The 22,264-nt window shown below is 43.6% G+C and overlaps 1 protein-coding gene across 1 annotated transcript in view; it reads left to right on the top strand.

The window, feature by feature from the left end:
- Positions 1–321: 321 nt before the first annotated feature.
- The window catches only part of LOC129836101 (sodium/potassium/calcium exchanger 3-like), a 66,524-nt gene continuing 44,581 nt past the window's right edge, over positions 322–22,264 (top strand). The window contains exons 1-2 of the mRNA XM_055901901.1: positions 322–889; positions 7,502–7,636. Of these exons, the coding sequence (XP_055757876.1) occupies positions 691–889; positions 7,502–7,636 (334 nt within the window). The 5' untranslated portion in view covers positions 322–690. The remainder of the gene's footprint in view (positions 890–7,501; positions 7,637–22,264) is intronic.

The raw sequence follows: 22,264 nt of genomic DNA, 5'->3' as shown, positions 1-22,264 counted from the left end.
ATTCTTAAAATAAAGTGGTGATCCTAACTGACCTAAAACAGGTAATTTTTACTAGGATGAAATGTCAGGAATTGTGAAAAATGGAGTTTAAATGTATTTGGCTAAGGTGTATGTAAACTTCCGACTTCAACTGTGTATTGATGTAAATGTATGTAATTCAGCTATCATGTATTAATGCCAACATCATGGAAAAAAACCTTTCCAAGAAGAGGGTAGTGATAGGCAGTGTACCGAGCCTCGAAAAAAAATGATGTTATACTCTCACTGTCTCCAGGCAATTTCTACGTCAAACAGCTTGCACATTTGATCAATCGTTCTCTCTCGCTCTCTCTCTCTTGTCGGACACAGCATCCTACAATCACATCACCATACACATCAGTGAGCAATCTCGCGTTGCGCGCCCGAGCCGCCACAGTCGCATCTATGGAGCGCTCCCGCAGCCTGTCCTACTATTACATGGAATAAAAATGTAATATGACATAGAAGCAAGAAGCCCTGGCACTTCAAAAGGAAAACAAAACTTGCCTTCCACACCTCAACACTCGCGACTTTCCAACGATACCGACTTGAAACTTTTACCAGACCCCCCCCCCCCCCCCCCCCCCCCCCTCTCACCGTTCCCCCACTTTATATCCGTTCGTGTAAAATTCTTTCAGAGGGCTTTGCTGCTCATTTCACTCCGGCGGCTACATGGACGAGGAAGAAGCCGCGGAAAGGATGCCTCCAGCCGGCGTCCGACCTCGCAATCGCCCGCCGCAAGTGATGCTGAACCAGAAAAAGATCAAAGCGAGACGGAAAAAGCGAAAGGAGTTGGTTTTGATCCAAATATGCTTGATGGGAGGGATGCTTCTCTTCGTCAAGGGGTTCTCCTACCTAGCAGAACATTCAGGTGAGGGTAGGCCTATCAATTTACCCCCCTGTTGAGGGATGGAATGCTGAAGTGGGAGTTCCATAATGGCTGTTATGTAGCCCATAGAGTCCATTGTTTTGTTACCATGTTTTGTAATAATACAGTGTTACATTGATTTTGCACATCATGCAAATTGTGTTTTAATTGTAGGCTACTTCTGAGTTGTTCTCGTTTTGCACAGTTCTGAACTGGACTGGAGTGTGGTCAGGGGTGTCATGCACCTCAAAAATCTGAGGGGGCACAAAGTATGTGTGTGTGTGGTCATTTGTCAAACAGCTGAACAGTTGTTTTTTTTCCTGCAATGTTGAGCACGGGTTGGAACCAAATATATTTCCCAATGGTTTCGTTCTTAACAGAACCATTCTTTATTTCGTTCCATTCCACTGTTCTGACCAGCATAATAAAGTTCTGAACCAGTTCGAACATAAATAACGTTACAGTTTATGGCGTTCATTTCTATTCCTTTTTAAACCTCTGAAATATATATATTTTTTTACATTTAGCTCTACAATAAATGACTTCACCAATCGATGTGCATAGAGCAGTTTGCTGTGGAGCGGGTAAGCGATTTAATCTGTATAGGAAAGTTATTAAGAGCAAATTGTATTTTGACGCAACAGTATGGTTTAATCATAATAACACACTGTGCTGCCCATCACAGTGTAGAGCGCAATATGCAACTCAAATTCTGAGGAGGAAGCTTGGCTTGAAGCGGTGGGCTTGTTGGTTTAAAGTTGGACCACCGCAAACGTCAGCTAGCTAGCTAACAAGCTTGTGTGTGCAGAGCAGCACTAGAATAAAAACACGTTTTACCTTTTTTGTAGTTAATAAATCCAATGTGACAACTATAGTATCCTTAGCCATCGTTGAAATGTCCATCCATTGTTCTCTAATTAACCATCTCTCCCTAATTTCTGAATTACGCTTGTAACGTTGTCAGTAGACTACAGTAACCTATGTAATGTTGTCAGTAGGCTACAGTAACCTATGTAATGTTGTCAGTAGGATACAGTAACCTATGTAATGTTGTCAGTAGGATACAGTAACCTATGTAATCTCGTCAATAGACTACAGTAACCTATGTAATCTCGTCAGTAGACTACAGTAACCTATGTAACGTTGTCAGTAGGCTACAGTAACCTATGTAATGTTGTCAGTAGGATACAGTAACCTATGTAATGTTGTCAGTAGGCTACAGTAACCTATGTAACGTTGTCAGTAGGCTACAGTAACCTATGTAATGTTGTCAGTGGGCTACAATAACCTATGTAATGTTGTCAGTAGGCTACAGTAACCTATGTAATGTTCTCAGTAGGCTACAGTAACCTATGTAATGTCGTCAGTAGGCTACAGTAACCTATGTATTCTCGTCAGTAGACTACAGTAACCTATGTAACATTGTCAGTAGGCTACAGTAACCTATGTAATGTTGTCAGTAGACTACAGTAATATATGTAACGTTCTCAGTAGACTACAGTAACCTATGTAATGTTGTCAGTAGGCTACAGTAACCTATGTAATGTTGTCAGTAGGCTACAGTAGCCTATGTAACGTTGTCAGTAGACTACAGTAACCTATGTAATGTTGTCAGTAGGCTACAGTAACCTATGTAATGTTGTCAGTAGGCTACAGTAACCTATGTAATGTTGTCAGTAGACTACAGTAACCTATGTAATGTTGTCAGTAGACTACAGGAATGTTGTCAGTAGGCTACAGTAACCTATGTAATGTTGTCAGTAGACTACAGTAACCTATGTAACGTTGTCAGTGGGCTACAGTAATGTTGTCAGTAGACTACAGTAACCTATGTAATGTTGTCAGTGGACTACAGTAACCTATATAATGTTGTCGGTAGGCTACAGTAACCTATGTAATGTTGTCGGTAGGCTACAGTAACCTATGTAATGTTGTCAGTAGGCTTCAGTAACCTATGTAATGTTGTCAGTAGGCTTCAGTAACCTATGTAATGTTGTCAGTAGGCTACATTAACCTATGTAATGTTGTCAGTAGGCTACAATAGCCTATGTAACGTTGTCAGTAGACTACAGTAACCTATGTAATGTTGTCAGTAGGCTTCAATAACCTATGTAATGTTGTCAGTAGGCTACAGTAACCTATGTAATGTTGTCAGTAGACTACAGTAACCTATGTAACGTCGTCAGTAGGCTACAGTAACCTATGTAACGTCGTCAGTAGGCTACAGTAACCTATAATGTTGTCAGTAGGATACAGTAATGTTGTCAGTAGGCTACAGTAACCTATGTAATGTTGTCAGTAGTTTACAGTAACCTATGTAATGTCGTCAGTAGGCCACAGTAACCTATGTAATGTCATCAGTAGGCTACAGTAACCTATGTAATGTTGTCAGTAGGCTACAGTAACCTATGTAACGTCGTCAGTAGGCTACAGTAACCTATGTAATGTTGTCAGTAGACTACAGTAACCTATGTAATGTTGTCAGTAGGCTACAGTAACCTATGTAATGTTGTCAGTAGGCTACAGTAGCCTATGTAACGTTGTCAGTAGACTACAGTAACCTATGTAACATTGTCAGTAGTCTACAGTAACCTATGTAACGTTGTCAGTGGGCTACAGTAATGTTGTCAGTAGGCTACAGTAACCTATGTAACGTTGTCAGTAGGCTACAGTAATGTTGTCAGTAGGCTACAGTAACCTATGTAATGTTGTCAGTAGGCTACAGTAGCCTATGTAACGTTGTCAGTAGGCTACAGTAATGTTGTCAGTAGGCTACAGTAACCTATGTAATGTTGTCAGTAGGCTACAGTAACCTATGTAACGTTGTCAGTAGGCTACAGTAACCTATGTAACGCTGTCAGTAGACTACAGTAACCTATGTAATGTTGTCAGTAGGCTACAGTAACCTATGTAACGTCGTCAGTAGACTACAGTAACCTATGTAACGTTGTCAGTAGGCTACAGTAACCTATGTAATGTTGTCAGTAGGCTACAGTAATGTTGTCAGTAGGCTACAGTAACCTATGCTTCAGAAGGGAGGGGCAGGTAGCCTACATACACACCCACACCCACTGGAAAAGATTTCCAGCTGGCAGGCAGACACTGGAATATGTTTCTGAGTGACAGAGTGAGGGTTTTGTGTAGGCACTTTGTTTGTTTGTTTTTGTGGGACTGGAAAAAAATGTCCGGAACATTTAAAGAACGTTATTAATCGGTTCCCATGCTTTTAAAATAACGGTTCTGTTCCGGAACAGTATAGATTACTTTCGGTTCTGTTCCTCAAATCATTTAGTTTATTTTTCGGCTTTTGGTTCTGTTCCCTGAATCGTTTCCAACCCCTGATCTAGAGCCATAATCATTACACTTAATTCCATTTTCTTCTGCATATCTAAGCATAGGGTACCTCTTGATCTGTCTGTATCCTCCTGACTGTTGTTTTTTTTTATAGAAACGAAATCTTTTTTTATAGAAACTAAAATCTGGCTAAAAGATAGGAAGGAATGTGAGTCTTTTTCAGTACATTTAGCAATTGCTTGTCTTTTTCAAGTCTACCAACCTTGCCAGCATGGCATGCCAGCTAAGATAGTTTGACCAGCTAGCTACTCCAACATCATTGATTGCTGAAATGGCTTCTTGGTAGCTAGTTATGCAGTTGGGCTAGCTAAAGCCAACTTCATAAAATTGCTACTAGTTGGCTAGTAGTATTACAGAGAAACAACAAAACATTTAAAACATATATATATATATTTACAGTACCAGTCAAAGGTTTGGACACACCTATTCATTCTATTTATATATTTTTTAAATATTTTCTACATTGTAGAATAATAGTGAAGACATCATAACTATTAAAAATGACATATGGAATCATGTAGTAACCAAAAAAGTGTTAAATGAATTCTTCAAAGTAGCCACCTTTGCCTTGATGACAGCTTTGCATACTCTTGGCATTCTCTCAACCAGATTCATGAGAATGCATGGAATGGAATGCATTTCAATTAACAGGTGTGCCTTGTTAAAAGTTAATTTGTGGAATTTCTTTCCTTCTAAATGCATTTGAGCCAATCAGTTGTGTTCTGACAATTTAGGGGTGGTATACAGAAGATAGCCCTATTTGGTAAAATACCAAGTCCATATTATGGCAAGAACAGCTCAAATTAGTAAAGAGAAACAGGAGTCCGTCATTACTTTAAGACATGAAGTTCAGTCAATCTGGAAAATTTCAGGAACTTTAAAAGTTTCTGTAAGTGCAGTTTTAAAAGCCATCAAGCTCTATGATGAAACTGTCTCTCGTGAGGACCGCCACAAGAAAGACCCAGAGTTACCTCTGCTGCAGAGGATAAGTTCATTAGAGTTACCAGCCTCAGAAATTGCAGCCCAAAGAAATGCTTCACAGAGTTCAAGTAACAGACACATCTCAACATCAACTGTTCAGAGAAGACTGCGTGAATCAGGCCTTCATGGTCGAATTTCTTCAAAGAAACCAATACTAAAGGACACCAATAATAAGAAGAGACTTGATTGGGCCAAGAAACATGAGCAATGGACATTAGACCGGTGGAAATCTGCCCTTTGGTATGATGAGTCCAAATTTGAGATTTTTGGTTCCAACCGCGGTGTGTTTGTGAGACGCGGAGTAGGTGAAATGATGATCTCTGCGTGTGTGGTTCCCACCGTGAAGCATGGAGGTGTGTTGGTGTGGGGGTGCTTTGCTGGTGACAGTGTGTTTGATTTATTTAGAATTCAAGACACACTTAACCAGCATGGCTACTACAGCATTCTGCAGTGATACACCATCCCATCTGGTTTCCACTTTTTCAACAGGACAATGACCCAAAACACACCTACATGTAAGGGCTATTTGACCAGTGAGAGTGATGTAGTATTGCATCAGATGACCTGGTCTCCACAATCACCTGACCTCAACCCCATTGAGATGGTTTGGGATGAGTTGGACCGCAGAGTGAAGGAAAAGCAGCCAACAAGTGCTCAGCATATGTGGGAACTCTTTCAAGACTGTTGGAAAAGCATTCCTCATGAAGCTGGTTGAGAGAATGCCAAGAGTGTGCAAAGCTGTCATCAAGGCAAAAGGTGGCTACTTTGAAGAATCTAAAATATAGTTGAACACTTTTTTGGTTACTACATGATTCCATATGTGTTATTTCATAGTTGTGATGTCTTCACTATTATTCTACAATGGAGAAAATAGTACAAATAAAGAAAATCCCTTGAATGAGTAGGTGTGTCAGAGAAGCATTGCCTGTACAACCGCTGTAAAGCTCAGGTGTTTTATACTGCAGCTAAGCTGAAATCAGGGCAGAGTACCCAGGGGTATACTAAAAACACTTCTCCAGGTTACAGAGAGAGACAAAAGCTGTCCACTCCTACTCTCTTCCTCTACTACTCTATACAAAGCACTTTAACTTTAAAACACACAGCTTGCTATTCGAGGTCGACGTTTACTTTTCGTGAGCTGTCACTTATATCCCATTGAGTCTTCATTACAGAACAGGGACAGGAGGCTTGGTGCTTGTATATGAATATTCATATTTCATACTCATGATTTGTGCATCACTGTTATGTCAGTGTGCACATCCTGGTAACGGAACGACGCAATGCAACAGGGATACACAATACTGTGTGTGTGTGTGTGTGTGTGTGTGTGTGTGTGTGTGTGTGTGTGTGTGTGTGTGTGTTCAAACCAACAATGACACTCCAGCTAATGCATTTCTCCACTTCCCATTGTGTGCCTGTCTGCGAAACTATTAAACGACGTGCCAAATATATATATATTAATTATGTTGATTATTTATGATCCACTTCATGAAGTGCGTGCGTGCGTGTGTGTTATGTTCTCTGAGCTTAGTGGAGAAGCACTCAACGCCTTGCAGGCATTGACACATTAATCACCGGTGCGATATGCTTGTTATTTCTGTGTGTGTGCGTGTAAGTATGTGTGTGTATGGATGGCCTGTGTGTGTGTGTCTGTGAGAGGAGGTAAATACACATTGAATGTTGGCACGCAATGCCTTGTGCCCGCTGCCTGCCTTGTGAGTACAGAATCAAAGGTGATGATGCCAGGTGGAAAGTTCTGCCATACCTCTAGGTCTGACTATAGGACATTTCAATACCTCTGTTTCTGATTTTGATTCAAAGCATTTCTCTTTTGCGTTGTCAGCCAGCTGAAAAGGTTAGAGTGGGTTTAGGGTTGTCCAAAGAAGAACATGAATCCTGTACCCTGTTTTTGCCTCTAGATGTGTTCTTTATTCAGAGTGCACTCATGATTCAAGTGGCATTTTGTGTGATTCAATACAATGTATTCTGCCCCCAGTTCTTTCCCTTCGTTTCATTTCTCAGTGCATAATAACTTGATGAATATAACTTCAACACTAACAAAATAATCCTCCTCAGACTTTTTGTGGATTTCAAAGTAGATCATGGTCGTGTTAAGTAGGGACTAAACAGAATAAAACAGAGAAACCGGAAGGTATTACTGAACTGGTCCAAAAACAAATGATCATTTTCATTTTGTTTTGCAAAGAATTTTGATCAATGAGCCCTAATGAACATGCCCTGGTTACCTCTTTTCAAGCCTCCTCTACCTGTGTCTCGTAGGTTTTGACACATCCAGCCCCACCACGTATGATGATGAGCGATGGGGAGGCAGGAAGCTACTGCAGGAGGTGGACACATTGGACAGTAATAGCAGCATGGAAGAGGATGGGGAAAAGAAAAACTGCACCGAACCAGGTAACAAAATGAAAGAAAGAAATGAAACATCTCATATCCCTTCCTCTCTTGCCCCCGCTCCAGGTAAGAGAGAAAGAAGGAAGAAAGAGAGCACCCCGTATTCTCCCTCCCTCCCTCCGTTATTCCCATCTCTCCTTGTCTTCCCAATCTGGGGTAAAACAGACTGTCGGGTCAGATAGGCTCCCGTGAGCCTACAGTACATCACTCACACACACACACGGTAGTGTTCTTTCTGGGTGTTTCAGCACTTTTCACACTTATTCTCGGTCACATTCTGGGACCCTGTAGCTTTTCTGACAAGTGAAAGTCCCCAGTTTCCATGGCGACCTCTTATCTGATCATCAACGAGAGACTTGGGCTTGACTGTTCAAGCCGGCACTGTCGATGGGTGAATGGTGTGTAAGAATGCTTGAGTTACATGTTACACACTGCTAGATAAAATGGTGCTGTATAGAACCACAAAGGATTAAATCCCTCAAATAGATACAACTGTATATATATATAGTACCAGTCAAAAGTTTGGACACACCTACTCATTCAAGGATTTTTCTTTATTTTATATTTTATATTTGATACTCTTCAAAGTAGCCACCCTTTGCCTTGATGACAGCTTTGCACACTCTTGACATTCTCTCAACCAGCTTCATGAGGTTGTTACCTTGAATGTATTTAGATTTTCTTTCCTTCTTAATGTGTTTGAGCCAATCAGTTGTGTTGTGACAAGGTAGGGGTACACATTATGGCAAGAACAGCTCAAATAAGCAAAGAGAAACGACAGTCCATCATTACTTTAAGACATGAAGGTCAGTCAATCCAGAAAATTTGAAGAACTTTGAAAGTTTCTTCAAGTACAGTCGCAAAAACCATCAAGCGCTATGATGAAACTGGCTCTCAAGAGGACCGGCACAGGAAAGGAAGACCCAGAGTTACCTCTGCTGCAGAGAATAAGTTCATTAAAGTTAACTGCACCTCCGAAATTGCAGTCCAAATAAATGCTTCACGGAGTCACAGAGTTCAAGTAACAGACACATCTCAACATCAACTGTCCAGAGATGACTGTGTGAATCAGGCCTTCATGGTCGAATTGCTGCAAAGAATAACACCAATAATAATAAGAGACTTACTTGGGCCAAGGAACATGAAGAATGGACATTAGACCGGTGGAAATCTGTCCTTTGGTCTGATGAGTCCAAATTTGAGATTTTTGGTTCAAACCGCCGTGTCTTTGTGAGATGCAGAGAAGGTGAACGGATGATGTCCGCATGTGTGGTTCCCACCGTGAAGCATGGAGGAGGAGGTGTGGGTGTGGGGGTGCTTTGCTGGTGACACTGTCTGTGATTTATTTAGAATTCATGGCACACTTAACCAGCTTGGCTACCACAGCATTCTGCAGCGATATGCCATCCCATCTGGCTTACGCTTAGTGGGACTATCATTTGTTTTTCAACAGGACAATGACCCAAAACACACCTCCAGGCTGTGTAAGGGCTATTTGAACAAGAAGGAGAGTGATTGAGTGCTGCATCAGATGACCTGGCCTGCACAATCACCCATCCTCAACCCAATTGAGATGGTTTGGGATGAGTTCGACCGCAGAGTGAAGGAAAAGCAGCCAACAAGTGCTCAGCATATGTGGGAACTCCTTTAAGACTGTTGAAAAGCATTCCCCATGAAGCTGGTTGAGAATGCCAAGAGTGTGCAAAGCTGTCATCAAGGCAAAAGGTGGCTACGTTGAAGAATCTAAAATGTAGTTTAACTCTTTTTTGGTTACAACATGATTCCATATGTGTTATTTCATAGTTGTGTATGTCTTCACTATTATTCTACAATGTAGAAAAACCTTTGAATGAGTAGGTGTGTCCAAACTTTTGACTTGTTCTGTATATATACAGTTGAAGTCGGAAGTTTACATACACTTAGGTCGGAGTCATTAAAACTTGTTTTTCAACCAGATGTTTACATACGCTAAATTGACTGTGCCTTTAAACAGCTTGGAAAATTCAAAAAATGATGGCATGGCTTTAGAAGATTCTGATAGGCTAATTGACATCATTTGAGTCAATTGGAGGTGTACCTGTGGATGTATTTCAAGGCCTACCTTTCAACTCAGTGCCTCTTTGCTTGACATCATAGGAAAATCAAAAGAAATCAGCCAAGATCTCAGAAAAACAATTGTAGACCTCCACAAGTCTGGTTCATCCTTGGGAGCAATTTACAAACGCCCGAAGGTACCACGTTCATCTGTACAAACAATAGTACGTAAGTATAAACACTATGGGACCACACAGACATCATACCGCTCAGGAAGGAGACGCGTTCTGTCTCCTAGAGATGAACGTACTTTGGTGCAAAAAGTGCAAATCAATCCCAGAACAACAGCAAAGGACCTTGTGAAGATGCTGGAGGAAACGGGTACAAAAGTATCTATATCCACAGTAAAACGAGTCCTATATCGACATAACCTGAAAGGCCACTCAGCAAGGAAGAAGCCACTGCTCCAAAACCGCCATAAAAAAGCCAGACTACGGTTTGCAACTGCACATGGGGACAAAGATTGTATTTTTTGGATAAATGTCCTCTGGTCTGATGAAACAAAAACAGAACTGTTTGGCCATAATGACCATTGTTATGTTTGGAGTTAAAAGGGGGAGGCATGCAAGCTGAAGAACACCATCCCAACCGTGAAGAACGGGAGTGGCAGCATCATGTTGTGGGGTGCTTGCTGCAGGAGGGACTGGTGCACTTCACAAAATAGATGGCATTAGGAGGGAGGAAAAGTATGTGGATATATTGAAGCAACATCTCAAAACATCAGTCAGGATGTTAAAGCTTGTTCGCAAATGAGTCTTCCAAATGTACAATGACCCCAAGCATACTTCCAAAGTTGTGGAAAAATGGCTTAAGACAACAAAGTCAAGATATTGGAGTGGCCATCACAAAGCCCTGACCTCAATCAATAAGAACATTTGTGGGCAGAACTGAAAAGCTTGTGCGAGCATGGAAGCCTACAAACCTGACTCAGTTACACCAGCTCTGTCAGGAGGAATGGGCCAAAATTCACCCAACTTATTGTGGGAAGCTTGTGGAAGGCTACTTGAAACGTTTGACCCAAGAAAAACAATTTAAAGGCAATGCTACGAAATACTAATTGAGTGTCTGTAAACCTCTGACCCACTGGGAATGTGATGAAAGAAATAAAAGCTGAAATAAGTAATTCTCAACTATTATTCTGGACATTTCACATTCTTGAAATAAAGTGGTGATCCTAATTGACCTCAGATAGGGAATTTGTACCAGGATTAAATGTCAGGAATTGTGAAAAATGTAGTTTAAATGTATTTGGCTAAAGTGTATGTTAACTTCCGACTTCAACTCTAACTGCTAAGCACCATTATTCTTAGCAGTGTACTTGACAGGTTTAGAAGCACATTCCCCCACAGAGTTAATAAAGTGATTAAAATCTTAGGCTTTTTCTGAGTGAATTTGAAGCAGGTCTTTTATATGTTTTTCATCTTCAAAATCCCACATCCTTCCCCATATGAACCACATCATCACCATCATCTTCCAAACCGGCCTATCCTGCATCATCTAGCCCAGTGTCTATTTATAGCCCCATATGGATGGTGGAAATCTGACATTCAACTCTGTTGTAATGAAGGGTGGAACTGAAGCTTGGGAGAAGAGTGGATGGAGCGGGTTTCACTGAAGGATTGCATTTGAGTTTTGTTTTCTTACCTTGAGATAATGATGACACACACACACACTGTCATATCCCCCCCCACACACACACCCTTCACCGTTTACCTTACCCACCACATTCCCCCTCCTTTCCCCCACTCTCTGGTGTGCTAATTAAGCAAAATGGCCACAATCCATCTCCCATCTCATCCTTCTCCCTCAAGGTCACCCTTGTGGTCTATAAAAGGGAGATAGGGGTCGGAGGTCAAGTTATTCTCCTTTCCCTGCCTATTATAGTTCACCTCTCCTTCTCCTTGTTAAAATGAAAGCGAGCGTTTAAGAGGCCAGGACTCTGGGGTGACTCCAGTGACGCGTGGTGTAAAGGTAGAGGTTGGACTAAATGATAACCTCTCCTTTAAATATGTACGCACACACACACACACACACACACACACACACACACACACACACACACACAGTTTGGACTAATAACCTCTCTTAAAAGTGTACCTTCTTTCACCACTTTTTGTGTTCCTGGTAAAGATAGATGTAATGTGTGTTCGTGTTAAGAGTGAGTCATGTGTTGATTTGACCTTTTGAGAAAGTGCTTTTCAGGAGGGGGGTGTATGATTGTGTTTATTATTGCGTGTGTCTGTGGGTGTGTTAGTGTACATTTAGAGTGGGCAAATTTGTGTGTCTGTGAGTGCGTATTTTGTCATCTGTCTGTGTGTGTTTTTGTCTGTCTGTGTGTGTTTTTGTCTGTGTGAGAGAGAGCACCCTGTATGCGTGTCTATGTCTGAGTACCGGTACCCCTGCTGCCCCAGCAGTAGAGACAGACATGTGTACAGTACAGTGCAGTACCAGTACCCCTGCTGCCCCAGCAGTAGAGACAGACATGTGTACAGTACAGTGCAGTACCGGTACCCCTGCTGCCCCAGCAGTAGAGACAGACATGTGTACAGTACAGTGCAGTACCAGTACCCCTGCTGCCCCAGCAGTAGAGACAGACATGTGTACAGTACAGTGCAGTACCGGTACCCCTGCTGCCCCAGCAGTAGAGACAGACATGTGTACAGTACAGTGCAGTACCAGTACCCCTGCTGCCCCAGCAGTAGAGACAGACATGTGTACAGTACAGTGCAGTACCGGTACCCCTGCTGCCCCAGCAGTAGAGACAGACATGTGTACAGTGCAGTACCAGTACCCCTGCTGCCCCAGCAGTGGAGACAGACATGTGTACAGTACAGTGCAGTACCAGTACCCCTGCTGCCCCAGCAGTAGAGACGGACATGTGTACAGTACAGTGCAGTACCAGTACCCCTGCTGCCCCAGCAGTAGAGACAGACATGTGTACAGTACAGTGCAGTACCAGTACCCCTGCTGCCCCAGCAGTAGAGACAGACATGTGTACAGTGCAGTACCGGTACCCCTGCTGCCCCAGCAGTGGAGATGGACATGTGTACAGTACAGTGCAGGCTTTGATGACGCTCGGCGTGAGCTCTTCTGAAGTACCTGCAGAAGGCTTCTCTGATTGTTCTGTTCCTTCCACCAACGTCCTGCTGCTCCTCCACTTCAGACGGAACCCCTCATTTCACTAACACACACACAAGAACACACACATTACACACACAAACACAAACAAACACACACACGCTGCCAGAAAGACATGAAATTACCCATAACCCATCACACCCGTCATTACGCACACCTTCGATGATTTTAATTGCAGGGACCCCGCTGGGTGAGTTGATTTCTGATGCTTGTTTTGGGGAATGGGGAGAAGAGAGCAGAGGAGGGGAGAAGATAGGAGAGAGGAGGGGAGAGGGAGGGAGGGAGGAGAGGAAAGGAGAGGGGATAGGAGGAGAAAGGCGGGGAGGGGAGGGGAAAGGAGAGAGGAGCGGAGAGGAAAGGAAGGGAGGGGAAAGGAGAGAGGAGAGGAAAGATGAGGAGCAAAAGGAGAGAGGAGCAGAGGGGAGAAAAGAGCGGGGGAGAGGAAAGGAGGGGAGGGGAAAGGAGGAGAGGGGAAATGAGAGAGGAGAGGAGGGGAGAAAAGAGCAGAGGAGGGGAGAGGAGAGGATAGGAGAGGAGAGGAGGGAGAAAAGAGCAGAGGAGGGGAGAGGAGAGGAGAGGAGAGGAGGGAAAGGAGAGAGGAAAGGAGAAGAGGGAGAAAAGAGCAGAGGAGGGGAGAGGAAAGGAGGGGATGGGAAAGGAAAGAGGAGAAAGGAGAGAGGAGAGGAAAGATGAGGAAAGGAGAAAGGAGAGGAAAGGAGGGGAGGGGAGGAAAGGAGAGAATGTATGGATGAGACTAGATAAAGGTATAGAATATGCCAGAAAATAAGAGAGGGAACAAGCCACAGGTATGGCTTCAGAGGCTTCTGGTAGTGTAGGTAGATGGGTGTTCTCACTCTTCTGGTAGTGTAGGTAGATGGGTGTTCTCATTCTTCTGGTAGTGTAGGTAGATGGATGTTCTCACTCTTCTGGTAGTGTAGGTAGATGGGTGTTCTCACTCTTCTTCTGGTAGTGTAGGTAGATGGGTGTTCTCACTCTTCTTCTGGTAGTGTAGGTAGATGGGTGTTCTCACTCTTCTGGTAGTGTAGGTAGATGGGTGTTCTCACTCTTCTGGTAGTGTAGGTAGATGGGTGTTCTCACTCTTCTTCTGGTAGTGTAGTTAGATGGGTGTTCTCACTCTTCTTCTGGTAGTGTAAGTAGAAGGGTGTTCTCACTCTTCTGGTAGTGTAGGTAGATGGGTGTTCTCACCTTTCTGCTGGTAGTGAAGGTAGAAGGGTGTTCTCACTCTTCTGGTAGTGTAGGTAGATGGGTGTTCTCACTATTCTGCTGGTAGTGTAGGTAGATGGGTGTTCTCACTCTTCTGGTAGTGTAGGTAGATGGGTGTTCTCACTCTTCTGCTGGTAGTGAAGGTAGAAGGGTGTTCTCACTCTTCTGGTAGTGTAGGTAGAAGGGTGTTCTCACTCTTCTGGTAGTGTAGGTAGATGGGTGTTCTCACTCTTCTGGTAGTGTAGGTAGATGGGTGTTCTCACTCTTCTGGTAGTGTAGGTAGATGGGTGTTCTCACTCTTCTGGTAGTGTAGGTAGATGGGTGTTCTCACTCTTCTGGTAGTGTAGGTAGATGGGTGTTCTCACTCTTCTGGTAGTGTAGGTAGATGGGTGTTCTCACTCTTCTGGTAGTGTAGGTAGATGGGTGTTCTCACTATTCTGCTGGTAGTGTAGGTAGAAGGGTGTTCTCACTCTTCTGCTGGTAGTGAAGGTAGATGGGTGTTCTCACTATTCTGCTGGTAGTGTAGGTAGAAGGGTGTTCTCACTCTTCTGCTGGTAGTGAAGGTAGATGGGTGTTCTCACTCTTCTTCTGGTAGTGTAGGTAGATGGGTGTTCTCACTCTTCTTCTGGTAGTGTAGGTAGATGGGTGTTCTCACTCTTCTGGTAGTGTAGGTAGATGGGTGTTCTCACTCTTCTGGTAGTGTAGGTAGATGGGTGTTCTCACTCTTCTGGTAGTGTAGGTAGATGGGTGTTCTCACTCTTCTGGTAGTGTAGGTAGATGGGTGTTCTCACTCTTCTGGTAGTGTAGGTAGATGGGTGTTCTCACTCTTCTGGTAGTGTAGGTAGATGGGTGTTCTCACTCTTCTGGTAGTGTAGGTAGATGGGTGTTCTCACTATTCTGGTAGTGTAGGTAGATGGGTGTTCTCACTATTCTGCTGGTAGTGTAGGTAGAAGGGTGTTCTCACTCTTCTGCTGGTAGTGAAGGTAGATGGGTGTTCTCACTCTTCTTCTGGTAGTGTAGGTAGATGGGTGTTCTCACTCTTCTTCTGGTAGTGTAGGTAGATGGGTGTTCTCACTCTTCTTCTGGTAGTGTAGGTAGATGGGTGTTCTCACTCTTCTGGTAGTGTAGGTAGATGGGTGTTCTCACTCTTCTTCGGGTAGTGTAGGTAGATGGGTGTTCTCACTCTTCTGGTAGTGTAGGTAGATGGGTGTTCTCACTCTTCTGCTGGTAGTGAAGGTAGATGGGTGTTCTCACTATTCTGCTGGTAATGTAGGTAGATGGGTGTTCTCACTCTTCTGGTAGTGTAGGTAGAAGGGTGTTCTCACTCTTCTGGTAGTGTAGGTAGAAGGGTGTTCTCACTCTTCTGGTAGTGTAGGTAGATGGGTGTTCTCACTCTTCTGGTAGTGTAGGTAGATGGGTGTTCTCACTCTTCTGGTAGTGTAGGTAGATGGGTGTTCTCACTCTTCTGGTAGTGTAGGTAGATGGGTGTTCTCACTCTTCTGGTAGTGTAGGTAGATGGGTGTTCTCACTCTTCTGCTGGTAGTGTAGGTAGAAGGGTGTTCTCACTCTTCTGCTGGTAGTGAAGGTAGATGGGTGTTCTCACTCTTCTTCTGGTAGTGTAGGTAGATGGGTGTTCTCACTCTTCTTCTGGTAGTGTAGGTAGATGGGTGTTCTCACTCTTCTTCTGGTAGTGTAGGTAGATGGGTGTTCTCACTCTTCTTCTGGTAGTGTAGGTAGATGGGTGTTCTCACTCTTCTGGTAGTGTAGGTAGATGGGTGTTCTCACTCTTCTGGTAGTGTAGGTAGATGGGTGTTCTCACTCTTCTGGTAGTGTAGGTAGATGGGTGTTCTCACTCTTCTGGTAGTGTAGGTAGATGGGTGTTCTCACTCTTCTGGTAGTGTAGGTAGATGGGTGTTCTCACTCTTCTGGTAGTGTAGGTAGATGGGTGTTCTCACTCTTCTGGTAGTGTAGGTAGATGGGTGTTCTCACTCTTCTGGTAGTGTAGGTAGATGGGTGTTCTCACTATTCTGCTGGTAGTGTAGGTAGAAGGGTGTTCTCACTATTCTGCTGGTAGTGTAGGTAGAAGGGTGTTCTCACTCTTCTGCTGGTAGTGAAGGTAGATGGGTGTTCTCACTCTTCTTCTGGTAGTGTAGGTAGATGGGTGTTCTCACTCTTCTTCTGGTAGTGTAGGTAGATGGGTGTTCTCACTCTTCTGGTAGTGTAGGTAGATGGGTGTTCTCACTCTTCTGGTAGTGTAGGTAGATGGGTGTTCTCACTCTTCTGGTAGTGTAGGTAGATGGGTGTTCTCACTCTTCTGGTAGTGTAGGTAGATGGGTGTTCTCACTCTTCTGGTAGTGTAGGTAGATGGGTGTTCTCACTATTCTGCTGGTAGTGTTGGTTTAGAAGGGTGTTCTCACTCTTCTGCTGGTAGTGAAGGTAGATGGGTGTTCTCACTCTTCTTCTGGTAGTGTAGGTAGATGGGTGTTCTCACTCTTCTGGTAGTGTAGGTAGATGGGTGTTCTCACTATTCTGCTGGTAGTGAAGGTAGATGGGTGTTCTCACTCTTCTTCTGGTAGTGTAGGTAGATGTGTGCTCTCTGTTAGGTTTTAAGGAGATGGATTTGGTGCTCTGTGGTTTGTAGGACAGGTAATTAGCCCTATGCACTTGTAGGGCATAGGGTCATGCAGCAGAGGAGGCTTGTGGGGGGGAGTTATAGGAGGATGGGTTCATTGTAATGGCTGGAATGGAATGAATGGAACGGAGTGGTTTCCATATGTTTGATACCGTTTCATACATTCCATTCCAGCCTTTACAATGAGCCCGTCCTCCTATTGCGCCTCCCACCAGCCTCCTCTGCTATGTGGGCTATTTTCACTCTGCATCTGGCCAGAAAAGGGAAGAGAAGAGGAGTGTGAGATTGCTGATAGGGCTATGCGATTGAAGAATAGGTGACAGACAAAGAGAGAGCGACCCAAAGGGTGGGTGGGTTTATAAGACGCTTTCATGGCCTTTGATTTCCTGCTGTGAGACTATTGAACATCAGACTTGTACAGTTTGTCATAAAACAACACAAAGGATGTTCTTAGAACTAGACCTTGTTCCCGTCATCGAAGATCACTGTTTTCATTAGCACTTGCTTTTTCAACTCATCCGTCGATTCTAAACATATTTTAAACATGAAATGATTGAAAACGGCTTCTTTTTTCATCACAAATCCTTGTGTTCCTTAAGTTCTCCTGTCCTTCAGTAGGATACTGTAGACAATTCCACATGTGTTATCCACAACGTCTAGACTTAACCGGTAACGTTCTCGACAACTGCGTGCCCGTAGGATACAGTATGCCACGATAAAAGGAGAACACACACAGACTGCTGCTGTAGATGGGACCCCAGCCCGTGTATGAGGCTGCGACTGCACTGCTCTCTCCAGGGGTTTCCTGCCTTCCCAGAGGCATTCAGTCTTCAGCACACACTATCTGTTTTGGCCCTGACTTAATCAGGGTTCCCTCTGAACAGTGTGTGTGTGTGTGTGTGTGTGTGTGTGTGTGTGTGTGTGTGTGTGTGTGTGTGTGTGTGTGTGTGTGTGTGTGTGTGTGTGTGTGTGTGTGTGTGTGTGTGTGTGTGTGTGTGTGTGTGTGATACCCTTAGGAAGCGAGAAGGACCAACTGATTAATTGTAGTATGATGCCCCAGATGTCTGTATAGGTGGGTGATAGCTAAGTAGGTAGGTATGTGTGCTTTCCTGCGTGCGTGCGTGTGTTTGTTTACCTGTGTGTGTGTGTGATACCCTTAGGAAGCTAGAAGGACCAACTGATTCATTGTAGTATGATGCCCCAGATGTCTGTATAGGTGGGTGATAGCTAAGTAGGTAGGTATGTGTGTTTTCCTGCGTGCGTGTGTTTGTTTACCTGTGTGTGTGTGTGTGTGATACCCTTAGGAAGCTAGAAGGACCAACTGATTAATTGTAGTATGATGCCCCAGATGTCTGTATAGGTGGGTGATAGCTAAGTAGGTAGGTATGTGTGTTTTCCTGCGTGTGTGTGTGTGTGTGTGTGTGTGTGTGTGTGTGTGTGTGTGTGTGTGTGTGTGTGTGTGTGTGTGTGTGTGTGTGTGTGTGTGTGTGTGTGATACCCTTAGGAAGCTAGAAGGACCAACTGATTAATTGTAGTATGATGCCCCAGATGTCTGTAGAGGTGGGTGATAGCTAAGTAGGTAGGTATGTGTGTTTTCCTGCGTGCGTGTGTTTGTTTACCTGTGTGTTTGTGTGTGTGCGTGTGTGTGTGTGCGTGCGTGCATGAGTGTGTGCGTGCGTGCGCGCGCGGGATGAGGACTCCTAGCACTTTGCCCCGTAGGCTCACTAGAAGAGATGAAGCCTTGTCTAACTTAATATACAGTTGATGAAATAAAATGAAAAAATCTTATGACTTACAACTGTCAGCTTTTACATCGTGATAAACATCAGATCTGGGTTCAACTACTATTCCAAAGCCTTCAAGTACTTTAAGTTTTTCCTCTAGCCTGCCTTGAGTTGCTATAGCCTGCCAGATGGGTGGGGTGGCCGGTTGCAGTTTCAATTCTATTTGAACCCAGGTTTGCTAATCATATTCATATTGGTGATGACCCGTCCATACCGAGAGAGATTTCCTTTGAGAAATCAACTGCTGAGTATTGTGATGCTTGAGGGGGGGGGGGGGGGGGTTGGGGTTTTAATAATAACGTAACAACAACAGCTACAGATGGTGTGTGTGTGTACTTTAGTGTGCAGATTGCAGACGCCATATAGTTATTGCATGAGGAGGAGATCGTTCCTCGTGGGAATAAGACCAATCTATCTCCGCAATTAGCTTAGCAAGTCTCCCCGAAACTGTCACTGGGGTCACCACCTCTTTCTTTGCTTTTATATTTATATATATATAAAAATCTCTCTCTCTCCTTCTTTCTCCTTCTCTCTCTTAGCAGCTCACCATTGAATTATAGAACCACGGATGTTGTCCTACAGTGGAAGTCACTCCACACACCTTTAAAGATTCATCTGAAAGTGAATGAGATGGGAGATTGGGGGGGGATGTTCAGCAGTCTTCCTGACTGCTAGGAACATCCAATTCCTTTAACTGTTTCTCCAGAGAGGTCAGAGGAGCTTAAAGAAACCTATGTCTTTTTACATTTTTACACAGTCACACATTCCTCTTGAGTAGGTAAGGTAGGCGTAATGCTGTGGCTCAGTGCAGTACAATGAGCGTCCCTGAGTTAGATACATGAGGTGAGGCCAGAGATTTCAGTAGAAGATGCTGTGTCACATCAGCACATACCTTTCACTCTGTGGCGTCGATAGTGTTTCCCCTAGTGATAGTGATGAGTCCTATCTTAGGTTAGCTTATTTCAGTTTCGGTTAAGATGATGGGCATTTAAAGTGATACAGATGTAGGCTCTTAATTTGATCACTCTTTTGTTGCTGAGGATTTTCCATGCCACCGTAGGTAATGCAGATTAGCTTTGTGAGTTACATAAATTCACTGACAACCTGCACTAACACACAGTTATATTAAGTATTGCACTTGTCATGTAGCCTACTTTTGGCCAGCTTATAGCCTAACCACCGATCATGCAACATTATGGTCTAAACGTTCAAATCCTCTTGCTGCAGGATTATTTTGCTGTGACAATACTGGTCAATTGAAGCTCCCACATCTGTAGGTTCATGATGGCCTTAATGGTATCACTCGCTGTATATCAATTTGAACATCCATAGCTCTATCTGTATATTGGAGAGTGGTTACATTTCCCAACAATATACCTTCCCAAACAAATGACCCGAAGAGGGTTCTTTAAAGTTATTTTTAGTCTTTCTCATTGTCTCCCCAGGCGTGTGTCCAGCTTGGCACGCCATCCTAGTGTCTAACTGACACTTTCAACTGAGAAAACTCCTCCAAACGGCACGCAATCACACACACACGCACGCACGCACGCACGCGCGCGCGCACACACACACACACACACACACACACACACACACACACACACACACACACACACACACACACACACACACACACACACACACACACACACACACACACACACACACACACACACCCCCCCCCCCCTGTATAGCACTCAGGTCAGTTGTCCCTTAATCTCTGTTAACCCAGAAGTAAACACTCGCGTAATTTGGTCAGCTGCGTGATTAACTTCTGTGTTCGTACCTGTTAAAATGTTTGTCTCCACCCTCGCAAAAGGAAACTCTCAGCCAAAGCCCCCTTGTGAAAGGGATGCTACTTTACTGTCTCTCACACCTAGCCGTGCTCTTACTGTAACTCAAGTCAAAGCAGTTTAAGCACTGCCTTCACCCAATCCTGAAACGTCCAAATAACCAGTGACGAAAAGCCAAAAACCACGCTGCTCGTTAGATCATCCATCCCATTCAGTCTCGGCAGATCGGTCTACACACAGAGTCTGCCCACGGGAGATTAGTTGTCACTTAGTGTGAATTCACTCATATGTCATTCGCTCGGGTGGATGTGATATGTCAGGTCGGAAGCCCGCTTTGACTTGTCATTGGCTGGAGGGGATTGGAGGGGAGGGGCCACATGTCATCTCGCGTTCAAAGATTGTTGGTGTTGAATCAAGCAGACAGGTATCAAATAACATCAAATACTTGTTTATATTATTACCTATTATAATCTGTTCACTTTTACACTGGGAATTGGCCTATATGGATAGTGCTAAATTGAAATGTTTCTTGCAGAAGAAATATGAAACGCACATGCATAACCATTGTAGCAATTGAAAGGGAACAGTTTGAAGATAAAGTGAAAGTGATTAGACCAAAGGTGAGCACACAACAGTTCACCTGACACAAGACTGAATCCAAACATTACACTGTTGATTTTATGTGCATTTTATATTTACTGTACTTTTCACCGCATTTGTTGATAAGGAAATCTGAAAATACTCTGGATACATTCAGTAACATGATAACAGTATTCCTGAAAAATGTGGGGTAGGTGCAACATAAGAGAAAAAAATGACAAGGGTTTGAGTGAGAGGACCAACTGATGTCTCCAAGTGGCTGCTGTGTAGCTGCGCCGTTGAGGAACTAGAGCGAGCACACTTGTAGTTGTTTCGTTTGGAACACAACCCTGCATCCCCGCCATCACACAATTACTTTGATTGTTTACGCAATCCAAAAACTGCCCATTATAAATCGCTATCCGGGTCAGGTGGGTATGATTTGAAAGCTTGTTCACTTCCCGACATGACTAGCTAAGTTCTAAAATATGATCTTACAGTGTTGGGCTTTCACAAGGCAATTCAGAGAAACAGATTGTAATTTTGGTACGCGTAGAAAGGAATCGAGAGTGCATTCAGGTGTGTGTGCTGCAGCAAATGATCTTCACAATAAACAAACATCGTCTCATTCTGTTCAGAACAACCAGGGTAGGACGCCATGTCATCGTGTAACATTATCCAGTTAGTATTTTAAAGTTGACTTTGACAACGATATGCTTCCATAAGATCATAGTAGGCAGCCTATTACATTGAACATTTTAAAGAATGGTCCTCTTAAGATACAGCAAATGTAATAAATACATTACCAATGTATAGGATAGTATAGGATAGAATAGGATAGTACAGAATAGTATACAGTCGTGGCCAAAAGTTTTGAGAATGACACAAATATACATTTTCAAAGTTTGCTGCTTCAGTGTCTTTAGATATTTTTTGTCCGTTACTATGGAATACTGAAGTATAATTACAAGCATTTCATAAGTGTCAAAGGCTTTTATTGACAATTACATGAAGTTGATGCAAAGAGTCAATATTTGCAGTGTTGACCCTTCTTTTTCAAGACCTCTGCAATCCGCCCTGGCATGCTGCCAATTAACTTCTGGGCCACATCCTGACTGATGGCAGTCCATTCTTGCATAATCAATGCTTGGAGTTTGTCAGAATATGTGGGTTTTTGTCTGTCCACCCGCCTCTTGAGGATTGACGACAGGTTCTCAATGGGATTAAGGTCTGGGGAGTTCCCTGGCCATGGACCCAACAAATTGATGTTTTGTTCCCTGAGCAACTTAGTTATCACTTTGCCTAATGGCAAGGTGCTCCATCATGCTGGAAAGGGCATTATCCATCACCAAACTGTTCCTGGATGGTTGGGCGAAGTTGCTCTCAG

Source organism: Salvelinus fontinalis, chromosome 3 (assembly GCF_029448725.1).
Source record: "Salvelinus fontinalis isolate EN_2023a chromosome 3, ASM2944872v1, whole genome shotgun sequence".
Classification (NCBI taxonomy): Eukaryota; Metazoa; Chordata; class Actinopteri; order Salmoniformes; family Salmonidae; genus Salvelinus; species Salvelinus fontinalis.
This window is presented reverse-complemented; position numbering and strand designations above follow the sequence as displayed.